General features: G+C 45.4%; 1 protein-coding gene across 5 annotated transcripts in view; it reads left to right on the top strand.

Moving 5' to 3' along the window:
* The window catches only part of SLC23A2 (solute carrier family 23 member 2), a 135,110-nt gene that overhangs the window by 75,576 nt on the left and 46,302 nt on the right, over positions 1–13,232 (top strand). For all 5 annotated transcript variants that reach the window (XM_030310031.1, XM_030310027.1, XM_030310030.1 and 2 more), the window contains 3 exons: positions 1,115–1,213; positions 9,557–9,673; positions 11,701–11,858. In XM_030310031.1, the coding sequence (XP_030165891.1) occupies positions 1,115–1,213; positions 9,557–9,673; positions 11,701–11,858 (374 nt within the window). The remainder of the gene's footprint in view (positions 1–1,114; positions 1,214–9,556; positions 9,674–11,700; positions 11,859–13,232) is intronic.

Genomic DNA, 13,232 nt, shown 5'->3' with positions numbered 1-13,232 from the left:
TGCACTTTGTCTCTCTCTCTCCCTCAAAAATAAGTAAGTGTTAAAAAAATTTATACAAAATGTAGTTGTGCTGTCATTCATGCATACAGTTATTTTTAGTATTAATGTTTCAAAATAGATTTCTGGAAATGGAACTATCTGGCTAAAAAGTAAAACTATTTCGGGGTGCCTGGGTGGCTCAGTTGGTTGAGAGTCCGACTCTTGATTTCAGCTCAGGTCATGATCTCATGGTTTGTGAGTTCGAGACCCTCATTGGTCTTTGTGCTGACATTGTGGTGTCTGCTTGGGACTCTCTGTCTCCCCCCTCCCTCTGCCCCTCCCCTATTTGCATGTGCTCGCTCACTCTCTTGAAGTAAATAAATTATAAAGAAAAAAAAAGTAAAAATATTTTAAGATTCTGCTGCAGGCTGCCAGAACGCAGCCAGAACCTCGGACGACTCCAAGTGCCTTGCCAGGGCAGGCATGAGGGCTGGTGGCCTGCATGTGTCCAGGGGTTTCCTTACAGTCCTCAAGATGAGTTCTGGTTCTTACCTTGAGGGCCCAGAAGCTAGATTTTGTTGGCAAGAACGGCCCCCGTGCCTGTCCGATGCCACACACTACTGCCCGCACACACCAGCAGGCTGGTTTGCGTCGTATCCACGGCGGGAAATGTCAGCACATCAGGCGATCAGCAGTGCCTGGCTTGCCCCTGCTGGGAATGCCACACAGAATCCTTAGCACGCGGTGACTCGGGCAGGGTTCTTGACCAAGGCCGCCCTTGATGCTTCTCACCCGTCCGGAGACAGCAGCTCCGGTGCCCAGCTGTGCCTCCCTTGGCCTTGGATGGAGCTGTAGGCCCCACTCCGTGGACTCTCTGGGGGTGCTCCGTTTCCGGCCTTCCCCTGGGGGGCCCACGATGCATTTCTCCTCCATCGGAACCATGTGTGGTCACGGATGCGGCGCACACTTGTCTGGAGTTTCTTTTAAGAAAATTCGGAACTCGGCTGATGTTGTAGGCAAAAGACACACAGCTTGTGTCTGTTGTGAAAATGACAGAAGGTGTTTGGGGAGGATGTTTCCACACGGCAGAGCGGTGCATGGTGAAACAGCCTATAAATGAAGTGTTTGTCTTCAGGTGGTGATAAATGGAGGCGCCACGTCCAGCGGTGAACAGGACAACGAAGACACCGAGCTCATGGCAATCTACACCACAGAAAACGGCATCGCAGAAAAGGTACTCCCTTGCCCCACCCTCCTCCCCGTCACGGGATGTGGCTGTCTTCCCCGGGCTCGTCTCGGCCCTCCCGAGTGGGTGTGTTCCCTTCATAGTGGAAATAGAAGGGATGGTGAGGAGTAGAAGTTACTAACTTTTCATTGTCTAAATGGCGATTAAGGTGAGGTCCATATAGAAGTTCTTCTATTTAAAAGCCTTAGCCAGGATGCTGAGGGAGGTGGTTAAGAGTGTGATTCTGGACTCAGGGCTGGGTGCTAATGTGACCCGGGCCCCGAGGGAATTACTTAAGGTCTCTGGGCATCATCCGTTGCCTCATCTCCAAAATGAGACTAAAAGTGTCAGCATCTGTCTTCGGTTGTTGTGAGGAGTAAATGAAATAATAACCTGTGTGGTTCTTAGCATTGTGCCTGGTACATACTCCGTTGGAGTGAACAAGATGATACAAGAAGCCAGCGGTAGCTTGTGTAGACTGAACAAAGGGGCAGAAATCACATGTTAAGGTGGGGAGAAGCTCCCCCCGCCTCCCCCGCCATCCCATTTCCTTGAGATTAGTCTGTGTGACCCTATTCACAGAGGCCAGAAGAGGCCTGCCCAAAGAGGATCCAGATGCCTTAATTTCTTTTTTTACTCTGTGATTGGTCACTGTGCCCAACGCATGAAGAGTTTGACAAGAGGATATTTCCAGATTATACTGTAGCTCTGAGACTCCTCAATTTCATTTGAGTTTTATTTGGTAGACTTTTTAAAGCACATTTTGTATTCGTTGTGAAAATTCGCTAATTTAATCAGTTTCTGTATTTCTAGAACCACTGTATTCTATTTTTTTTAAGAGTAATCTCTATGTCCACTGTGGAGCTTGACCCCGAGATCAAGAGTTGCATGCTTTGCTGACTGAGCCAGCCAGGAGTCCCCTGAATTGTACTTTAGATAGTGCACACTTAATATTTTAGAAAGGGACCACTAGAAAGTTGATACATGCAAACATAGTACCCAGCTTGGGCATTAATTAGCACAGTAAGTTTACAGTGTAATCACTAAAATGATAAAGAACAAGGAAATCATATTGAAATTCTGGAATAATCAAATTTTTGTGTCTGTGTATGGTTTCTTTTTTCCATTTTTGGCTCTCTTGACCAATATTACTTTTTGGTCAGGCTATTATAAATTTTGTGGAGGCTAATTAGATTCATGCTGAGTTGTTGACATTCCTGTGGTTTTGGATTCTAAGCTGCTCCTCAGAGTGCAGAAATTATAGTTGCCACTGTGGACATGTTGACCGACGCCTATGTCTGCAGCTGAGACACAGCCCGCAGAGTGGGATCTGGGCAGCGAGCTACCGCCTGGCCTGCTTGGGTCTCAGCATCCAAATGGTACATCTTGCAGCAGAGTGCTTCTGAATTCCCAGACTCGTTAGGCTGTATCCAGTTCTCGGGTACTGGGCCCTTAATCAGAGCCACCGGAATTTCCAGGGTATAGACTGTCATGATTTTAGACTTCCTCCTCCAGTATTCAGTAAGTGACGGTCACCTTTTGAAATGAATACCAAGGAGCATTAACACGCAGGGCTTTCTAACACCTCTAGTGGCACCTTTTACTGATGCTAGTGAACTGTTGGTAGGAAAAGTGTCTAGCTTATTTATATTAGCACATTTATGCTAGACATTCATTTACCTGTTTGAAAATCTTTTCATTGTCGAAACTTTGATACATTTGTATTTCCTTGAATACCAGTGAGATGGAATATCTTCCTGTTTCATTGGCCACTCTTCTTGTTTTATGAAATGGCAAGTTCAGGGAGAAGAGCTACCGTGTACTAAACAGTGCTAATGGTCCAGGCCTTGGGCTGAATGCTTTAAGCAATGGGTCACGTTCAGTCCTTACCAAAGCTCTATTAGAAAGGTGCTGCCACTATCTCTGTTTTAGAGAAGAAGAAAATGAAATGTTTAGGATTTCCGCTGTCTTAAATTTGTGCAAAGAAAACTTCACACCAAAGAATGCTGCCCTTTGGGATCTTGCTTTTCAGAGGGCAGTGACAGGCTGTCTCTGGACAGCTGAGCGTGAGTGAACAATGCAACATTGCAGGAGAGATGGGAGAAGTGGGGCCCCGAGAGATCATCTCATGCGTTCTCCGTATTCATGCTTGTTTTCCTAATTATGGCATGCTCTCGGTTGTCATATGTTCACTTAACGTTATACAAAACTTAACTACTAATGGTAAATGCTGGTTAATATGGTATTAGCCACAAGGTACCCATCTTGGAATGTGCTCAAAGACATTTATTCCTAAAAGGCCCAGAAGGATCATGGAACAGTGAGTCTGTAAGATAGCATTGGGACCCACACCCAGTATGTTATGAACTTGATCTCAGTATCATTGAGAATTTTCAGTGAGGGATGTTGAAGAATTGATTTTGTTTATAGAGAGGGCATTTGGAACAAAATGAAGTAAGTACAAGCAAAAGGTTTAGATGTTCCCATTGAAATACCAGCATTTTGTTGTTTTACAGATTCCCCACCACATGTGTTTACAAGAGCTTGTGAAGTGGTTGCAGGGGTATTGGGCAATTTGTTATTAATCACAACGTCAAAAAATCAGGTATTTCTCGTAATGACTAGAGAGCAGCTCTGTTTCTCCCTGGGAGGCCATGTAGTATGGTGGCAAATGCAGTCTTTGGGGACAGCCTGTCTGTTCAGATCCTGGGCAGCTCCCTCAGTCTCTCAGAGTCTCCAACTCCTCGTTTGTGAAAGGGGTTATAAAGCACGTAACTTCCCAGGGCCATCGTGAGGAAGAGAGGACAGAGTGTAAAATAACATGAGGCTTTTAAAGAGCAGAGATTGTCGAAATGTGAAAACGGTCACAGGTGAACTATTTACAGTGTGTCCTCACTTGAATATCCTACCCAGCTGGGCACTGGGATCTTTGGCTGCCTGCCGGTCGTTGCAGCAGCTGTGTGGTTGCAGTTATCGCCGAGTTCATTATATAGAAGATAAACTTGATTTCATAATGTTGAGATTTCTTTTTAAAGTTAAAGGTCTTTTTAACTTTCAGTCCTGTGGATTCTCTTTACCGCCCCCCCCCCCCCCCCCCCCCCCCCCCCGGCCTTGTAGTTGAGATACCCGAAGTTCTTGAAAAAGGAAGTTCTCTTGGAATAGATTAAACAAGAACACAGCATTGGTAATTTTTGAAGGGTGGAGACAGGTACCGGTGGGCATTCCATATTTCCACCTTTGTATATGTTTGGACAATTGTGTGATACAAAGTTGAGAGAATAATTGAGTCATAACTTACTGTTGCTACTCTTTCATTTTTTGGTATTGATTGTGGCTGTGAAGATACCAGGTCAGTCTTGTTTTCTTCTTTTTATCAGTATCTTGATCTTTTTGGCTATTTTTGGATTCTTTATTTATCTTTAATATTCAGTAACTTTACATAGATATGTTTTCATGTTGACCATTCTGGGTCAGTTTTTTCTGGCACTTGGAGTATTTAACGTTAAAGATCCTTTTACTTTAGTAAAGCTGTCTTGAATTCTATCTTTATTTTTTGTTTCAGTCTGTTCTTTGGGTTTTCTTATTTGGGGGCTCCAATGATAGGTGTTTGGATCTGCCTGCCTTCTCTGGCTATCATTTCTAATCTCCCTCCTGCCCCCCCCAACATTGTTTGATTTCTTTTTTTTTTTCTTCCCCAGCCTGTGACCTTTACTGTATTATTCATGATGTCTGTTTTCTCGTGTTCTTCTACTTCTACTTTCTGTTTTTTAATTTTTTAATTTTTTAATTTTACCCAAATTCTACCAACCCATGTTTTATTTCCCTTTGTTCTTAAATTTCTATTCTGGGGCCATTCCTAATACAACGTTGCAATGTTGGTGGTAAAGTGCATTCTAAAATATCTGAATACAATGTGCAACGTTGGTGGTAAAGTGCATTCTAAAATATCTGAATAGGTTTTCATTAATTCATTGAATACTTGGTGGGTCTAATTTGCAAACGTGTTCTTTAGTTCTTAGAAATTTTTAAATCTCTTCGATGAATTCCTATCTTCTGTTTTCTTTGTTCTTTTCTGACTTTTTAAAAAGTTTATTTATCTTGAGAGAGCGTACAGGCTGGGGAAGGGCAGAGGCAGAATCCCAAGCAGGCTCTATGCTGTCGGCACAGAGCTCGATGTGGGGCTGGATCTCATGCACCACAAGATCATAACCTGAGCTGAAATCAAGAGTCAGACGCTTGACCAGCTGAGCCACCCAGGCGCCGCCTCTGTTCTACTATAACTTTGATTTGACTTGACTTTATTTTATTATTTTATTTTATTTTATTTTATTTTATTTTATTTTATTTTTTATTTTTTTTTTAAACTTTTTAAAATTTATTTTATTTTAGTTATTTTTAAAGCCTACTATTTCTGGGTCTGTTCCTCCAGAAAGGAATCGTCTAGACTCCTGTGGGTGTTAGCCTGGCTTTTGTAACCTGGTGTCTGGCATTTCAGAAGCAAATGAGGATCCCACTGTTCATGATTGCATTTAACCTCTGAGGCGGAAGTCTTTCTGGCTCATGCTCTTAAAACAGTACCTTTTCATTTCTTGAAGGATGAGGAAGGCAGTAGGCAACAGGGTATTTGATTGGTCTGTGCTGTTAAAGCCCATCCTCTTCCCTTTCCCACTCTTATCTGTGTCTGCAAGCATAGAACCTGTCGGGGCATCTTTAGGTCAACCAGCTCACTTCTTCACGCTCTTCCTCTTTAAACACCCAGGTTTTAGATTTCCTCCCACTCCCCAGTGGGTCACAACTCATGCGAATGCTTTACATATTCTACCAGGGGGTTAATCTAATTTCTTCTGTTCTTGTTTACTTCATCTTTGTAAATTTGTGGTGTGATCATTCCTTCTGTGTCCTTTTAGGAGTTAGAGGAAGTGACAGGTGGTCAGTCTACCATATTTAACTGGAACTCAAAAGCTTTTTTTAAAAAGACCAATGAACTTGATCTTTGGTGGACCTGATTAAAGAAAAAAATGAGAAAGCACAAATATATATTAGCAACGTGAAAGGTGATGTAAGAATTGTGAAGGAGGATATTTAAAAAAATTTTTTTTAACATTTATTCATTTGTGAGAGTGAGAGAGACAGAGCATGAGCGGGGGAGGGGCAGAGAGAGAGAGGGAGAGAGAGAATCCGGAGCAGGCTCCAGGCTCCAAGCTGTCAGCCCAGGGCCTGACGCGGGGCTTGAACTCATGGACTGCAAGATCATGACCTGAGCTGAAGTCAGACCCTCAACCGACTGAGCCACCCAGGTGCTCCGTGAAGGAGGATGTTAACTACAACTTTATGATTATCAGTTTGAAACCCTGTAGCAAGGATTGGCAAGCTATATCTCGCTGGCCCAATACCTATTTTTATAAATAAAGTTTTATTGGAACACAGCCATACTCACCTGTTGGCATACCATCGAAGGTTCTTCTGCACTACAGTGGCAGAGTTGTGTCGTGACAGAACTATATAGCCCACAAAAGATAAAATATTTACTATATAACCATTTACAGAAAAAGTTTGTTGACCCTGATCTAGCATAAATTATTTCCTAGAGAAAAAGTGACCACAATGGATGGCAAAAATGCTAGACTTGGTAAATAATGATAGAGGAGGTTGAAAAGGTTATTGACAGTCTTAAGGCTCTAACCAGAAAGCTGAATTCTGAGTTTCCTACTCTTTGATGGGCAGGTAATTACCTAGTTCTTTAGATTATTTCAGACCATAGAATAAGATGGAAAAGTCTTTTGAAAATGACATCGTTAACCTGTTAATGTAGTCATCGAACAAAGCTTTTGGAGGGCCTTGTTTTCTTTTAGTGTTTTAAATGGTTTATATTTTCATGCAGTGATAATTGAGTGTAGTACCATAGCTCACAATGGCCAAACACATTCCTGTCTCGAGGGTGGGGGGCAGTGCAGCATTTTGTCTTCAAGGGTTAATTGACCCCCATGACCACATAGTTTCCTACTTTGTGTCATCTTAATACCATTCATGGGCATTTATATTAGTTCCATTTATGAGTTATGGAACCATCCTCATTACTAAGAAAAATGGGGTGTGTGTTTGTGTACATGTCTTAGTGAAAGACCTGGAAGAGGACAGATAATGAAATCTTTTCATTTCTGTTCTTTTTATAGTTAAAACCAGTTATCTTGGAATCACTAGAATAATATTGCACACAGTATTATTGTAATAGGTTGTCCAAATCTGTTAATTGTAGTGTTAATATATACTCTGTTTTCAGATATTTTTTGTTTCTTTGTGGGCAGTAGTACCCCTACCTGTGAAGCCATGGGTAATAAGACGGTATTGGATTGTCCTTTGTATAATCCATAATTCTGTCATGTGAACAAAATGGTCAACTGAGTTCACGGATTCCCAAAATCTGAGTTGAGGGTTCTCGAATATAGTTCAGTGGTTAGCCAGATGGACTCACAGAATTCAGGAAAGCTATTAAACTCATGACTATAGTTTATTTCAGCGAGAGGATACAGATTAAAATCAGAAGAAGGTACATAGGGCAGGGTCCAAGGAACTGAAGCATTCCATTGTCTCCTCCCAGTAGAGGCATGTGGGCAGCACTTAATTTTCCCAAAAACAATGTGTGACAACCCTCAAGGATTGTTCAGTCAGCCAGGGATGTGTACTCAGGCCTTGGCATCCAGTATTTTGATTGGGGCCAGCCATGTTAAGCATGGCTGACCCACCCATGTGGCTGATGTTAGCATCCAGCCCCTCCAAAGGTCATACTGATGCTGTGTGGTTCAAGGCCCCCTCCATAAATGGCATCGTTAGCATAAACCATTTGGGGCAGCCCAAGGCTCGAGGTAGACACACTCTTAAGAGCAGCATATTCCCAGAACTCGCAGGTTCTCTCCCACTTGCCAAGCAAGACCAAGCTGTTTTTGAAATGTGTGAGGGTTTGGACAACCCAGTCCTGCTGTTGTTCATCCTTTACTGCACATCACCACATATCATATCACATTTTCCATACACATGTACTTTCTCTACCACCCCTTTTAAAAAATCCCAGATTTTTAAAAGACTTACATAGTATATTTTAACTCATTCAGGAATGCAAATCTGCCAATATCCGTTGTTTGAATGTAAGAAAAAGTTCTCTGAAAGGTCATACTCCGTTCTCATTTGGATTAACTCAAATGTCAACTTACAGCAGACATTTACTTTTAGGCTTTAGAAGGTAAGGCTGAACTGCATCACTCCTTTTGTTCAAGAATATTTGGCCCCCAAATCCCTGTCCACCTCTGCATGGGAAATCAAGCGACAGACAGTCCGCATCTTTCTGTGGACTGTATCCATGGACAAGGGGGCACAAATGGGGCTAGGTATAGTCAGAAGGTCGCTATCCTTACTTTTTTTTGTGGAACATCTTTTAATTTTGTTTCCTGTTAGGCACGTTTTTAAGTACAAAAGACTTAGGAAAAAATGCTCATCGTGGATTCTAAGAAACTGTTCATAGAGTTTTAGAAACCAGAGCAGTTTTAAGGGTACATGGGGGACTTGGGGTTACCTTCAGTTTTCTGTTTAGCTCAGAAGTAATGCAGACACTGACTGTAAACGTCTAGACTATAACCTAACGTGTTCAGTCTTGGTGAAAATTTTGGGCTCAAAAAGCATGCAACACCTAATATTTTTAAAGTCTGTAGTAACAGTGGGGGGAGGGAAAGAGAAGAAAAAAAAAAAAAAAACCACTGTCCCCTAAACTATAAGCAAAGTTTTAGTCTTTAAACAAAATTGAAATCTTCCTATCTCTGTACTTAAAATTTTGCTCTTTTCACTCAGCATTGTGTCTGAGAAGCAGTGTTTTGATAGGAAGGCGTAGGACTTGTTTTGTTTGGTTTTTAGGGTACAGAGATCTTTGTCCTTGCAGGAATGGGATGGGGTAGGAAGGGCAGATTAGTGCTCTCTGTTTCAAAGTGATCAGCATTTCATAACCTTTTTTCCTTTGGGGCACCACTCAAGGATTGTTCATGCCAAGGTATCGCTTTGTAGACTCAACCTGGGAGCATCCCTCTCTATGTAGGGGTTCCCTAGGCTTGGGGAGAAGTTCTGAGCAAGCTGGGTGCTCTTGGGGATGAGTCAGTGACAGGGGATATCGAGCCCCCAAATTCTGAGGACAGCTCGTCTCACTGAGTGGGCTGAGCATTGTGTAAAAGGCAGCCAAGGCTTATTTTTACACAAGAGAATGGTCACCACTTTATAAAGTTGTTTTTCAGTAACTGTGGGCTGTACTGAGCTGAGTTACTATTACTCCTTGCTCTTGTTAAACAATTCCTTTTCTCCCTTCACTCACAGAGCTCTCTCGCCGAGACCTTGGATAGCACCGGCAGTCTAGACCCCCAGAGATCGGACATGATTTACACCATAGAAGACGTCCCCCCCTGGTACCTGTGCATATTTCTGGGGTTGCAGGTAAGGTGGTTCCCTTAGGATGTGACCACCAGCAGATGTTCGACTCATCTGTCTGGATCCGTTAAAAATTCAGTTTTGATTTTTATTATTGCCGACTTTGTTATAAATTACTCTTTTAGGAATGATGACTGGGACTGGTTAGCATCCATTTCAGGGTAGTGAAAGGAAGAAAGGAACAGGAGGAGGAGGCCAACCAGGGAACAAAGGAAGGAAAATGTTCAAGGAGTGAGCAAGATCAGTGATGTGGAAGGAAGGAGCAAGGACTGTAGAGATCTAGAAAGAGGGGAGGGTACAGGGAGGCAGAGAAGCTTTCGTCTTCATTCCTACCCGTGCAGTCCAGTCGTGGTCAGCTCTGCTACAAAATGTGGGTGATCCTGAGAAGCGCTGTGTTGGCCAGGACACACGTGGGAGGCTCAGTCTTCTCTGTAAAGGAAGGGAAGCATTGCTGTGGTAGAGGTTGCAGGTTACAGTGTGAGCAGAGAGGGCAGGCCACCAGGGCAAGGGGGGTGGGGCGGGAGGTGACCCAGGCTGACACCAGGTCCCTGCATCTTGGGTATTTTCCTCCCCTCTTCCCTCTCTCCATCCCCTTTTCCCTCTTAGGCATTGGAGTGGGGCTTTTGGAGAAGAACATAAGTTGGGAGGCCCTTTTCCCCTGGCCTGTATTTGCCTTGGCTGTTTTAGCCTGGACTCTGTTGGGGGTCTGACCTCCCTTTCTTCTTTTCTCAAGTTGGAATGGGCTGTTCAACCTGAGGGATTTCAGATGCTGAGAAAAATCGATCCCATCACCCACACCGGGGTAGTTAGGGTAGTTACTTGGAGGCCGGGCCGTACCTGCCACACCTGATGCTTCGGCCTGGTTTCCAGCACTCACCCACCTCTCACCCTCATCTCCCACACAGGCATGAAAGCAGTTGGTCACCCCGACTGAAGGTGTCTGACAGAGGAGGAGTCACGGCCAAAGGAGCTAAGGGGTCTTTAGGTTCAGGAAACTCGCTTTGGGGAATGTTTGTGTTATAGATGTCTCTAGAAGTGTGCCCGGGTCTAGGATTGGGAAACTGTATGTGCGACGTGCCTGTCTTGACAATATGCAGTGCTCTTAAGCTTGTGAGCAGCTCTGCGAAGTCCTGCACAGGAACGCTCTGTTCCCCGTGTGGAACACCCTGCGTGTTGTACAGTTGAGCATCAGGGGCTGCACACATTTTGGCAAACGTGAGCAGAGATGGGGGACTTGGGAAGGACAGTAGGACGTTTGTAGAACAGAAGTGGGAACTGAAGAGACAGGCCTTTGGGAGGAAGGGACGTGAGCAGTGAGGGCCAAGAATGTCCCTCCAGGGCTGAAAGGGTAGGGCTGGGGCCCAAGGGAAGAGGGGATGGGCTCTTTCTAGAGGATTCCCACAGCTACCATATGTCCATAACCCTTCCCTGATGGTAGTCAAATAATGCCAGACCCTAGAAAGAGATGGAAAACACCCTGTGCAGTGAAGCCTGTGTAACTTCAATCCACAGACCCTGAGAGAATTAAAAAAATTTAAAAAGCAGATTAATTATCTCAAGAATATAGATGTAGAAGTCCACATGAAATATTGGCAGATCAAATCCCAGAAGAAAAACCTAGCATGACGAACTAGGATTTGTTTCAAGAATGGTACCATGCGACCCAATTCACGTCACCAGATCAGAGGAAGAAAAGACCTAGGATTTTAGCAATTGATGCTAAAAAAGCATTTGAAGGAAGCAGGTATTTCCAGTAAGAGTTGTGTAAACAAAATCACACCAGTGCTTGAATCATGTGCTCTGTGCAGGCCTGGATTCAGGTGAGTGGTAAGACAGGAAAATGTATTAGAAAGGAGAAATGCTGGAAAAGATAGATGATGATGTGGCACACGATGTGCACGTATACACCAAAACCAGAGATTCTTCACGTGGGCTGTTTTAAAACCAACGGGGCAAAGTTAGTATAAAATCCAAACACACCCACACACAAGGAAGAGTTTATTCTTCCCTCAACCATCTCCTGTCGCCCACAGCACTACCTGACCTGCTTCAGTGGCACCATCGCTGTGCCCTTTCTGCTGGCGGATGCCATGTGCGTGGGGTACGACCAGTGGGCCACCAGCCAGCTCATCGGGACCATTTTCTTCTGTGTGGGAATCACGACTTTGCTGCAGACAACGTTTGGATGCAGGTGAGATTGGGATGCTGAATTGGGATGCGGAAGCCCCCTAAGGCATGAGCAGTGCCGCTCACCTAGGGCCACACGGAAGAACCAGCTGGAGTTGGCAGGGAGCATGTCCTACTGGCCAGTGCGCCCCCCTCCCCAATCCTGTGTTTCCTCTCTTGGTCAGTGGCCCTGCTTCTCGCCCAGGTGTGCAAGTTGGAAACTCAGTCTCTCTCTCCGCTCCTTCTAGATCCCCAGCCGGTGGGGCTCATTCTCTCCAGTAGCCCCTTTCTGCCCCACTTCCTTTAGTTCAGACCTGACTGCCCCACTCATGCCCAGTTGGTTTCCCGCCTCCAGAGCTGCTCTCCTCCCCTCCTCCCCACTCTGTCCCCAGCCCTCTTGCTGACACCACGTCTTCCTCCATGCTGCCGGGTGCTGGGCTGCAGCCCCCACTCCCCGTTTAAAAATCCGACTGCGCCCACTCTTCAGGTTTTTCCCTTTCACTCTGTCCCACCGAGCGCCCTTCCCGGCCTGCCTCTGAGCCCCGCACCTATGCTACGATGAGCTCCTTCTGGAACCTGCTGTTTCACCGTCCTGTGCTTGGCTCCCTAGCAGCCAGGAAACCCTGCCCATCCTCCTGGCCTGCCCCGCACCCCCCACCTCTGTGAAGCATCCTTGTCTCTTCAAGGCCCCGTTGCTGCCGCCTCTGAATCCCCACATGTGAATCTTGTGCACGGTCTTCTAATGTGGCTCTTCCTCCACTTTGTCCTTTTTTGTTTTCATGTCTTTTCCCACTGGATTGTGCTCCCCTCATTGGTGCCAGGGCTCTGGCTTGTTCATCTCGCTTCCCCAGCCCCAGCTTAGAACAGGTGTGGAGCTGGCTCAAGAAGGAAGAGAACCGTCCTTGCCTGCCTCTTGCAGGCCGCTCGTGCCTCTCCTCTCTCCTCTTCCACCCTCTTCACAGTACAGCCTCTTCCTTGGCCCTGGGCTCTGCTCACAGGGTGGAGCCTGCTGGGGCAGGACTGTCCCCAGGGGAAGGGCAGCAGGGCACACTTGTGAGTGCTGTCTCTTGCTCCATTAGAGACAGCTGGAGGAGGGGTTTGCCTCCCCGGCGGGCGGTACAGGAGGAAGAAGATGAGAGGCAGCTTGGGAATCACGGACTGTATTCCAAGGAGTCAGAATCCTCAGGGACCTCAAGAGGGTTGCCCTTACTTGGGGACAGGAGAAATACGGGAAGGGCTGTGAGCAGTGTTAAGGTGATGTCCTGGGAAGGATAGGGTCAGCTCCCTGGCAGGTCTGCTGATGGAAGGAAGGCGGTGGAGGCCGCCCAGCTCTTGGAGTTGTCACACTCCAGTCCCGGCAGGCCTGCCTGCAGCCACTGCTCTGAGCAGATCCGTTCCC

The sequence above is a fragment of the Lynx canadensis genome, chromosome A3 (assembly GCF_007474595.2).
Source record: "Lynx canadensis isolate LIC74 chromosome A3, mLynCan4.pri.v2, whole genome shotgun sequence".
NCBI lineage: Eukaryota > Metazoa > Chordata > Mammalia > Carnivora > Felidae > Lynx > Lynx canadensis.
This window is presented reverse-complemented; position numbering and strand designations above follow the sequence as displayed.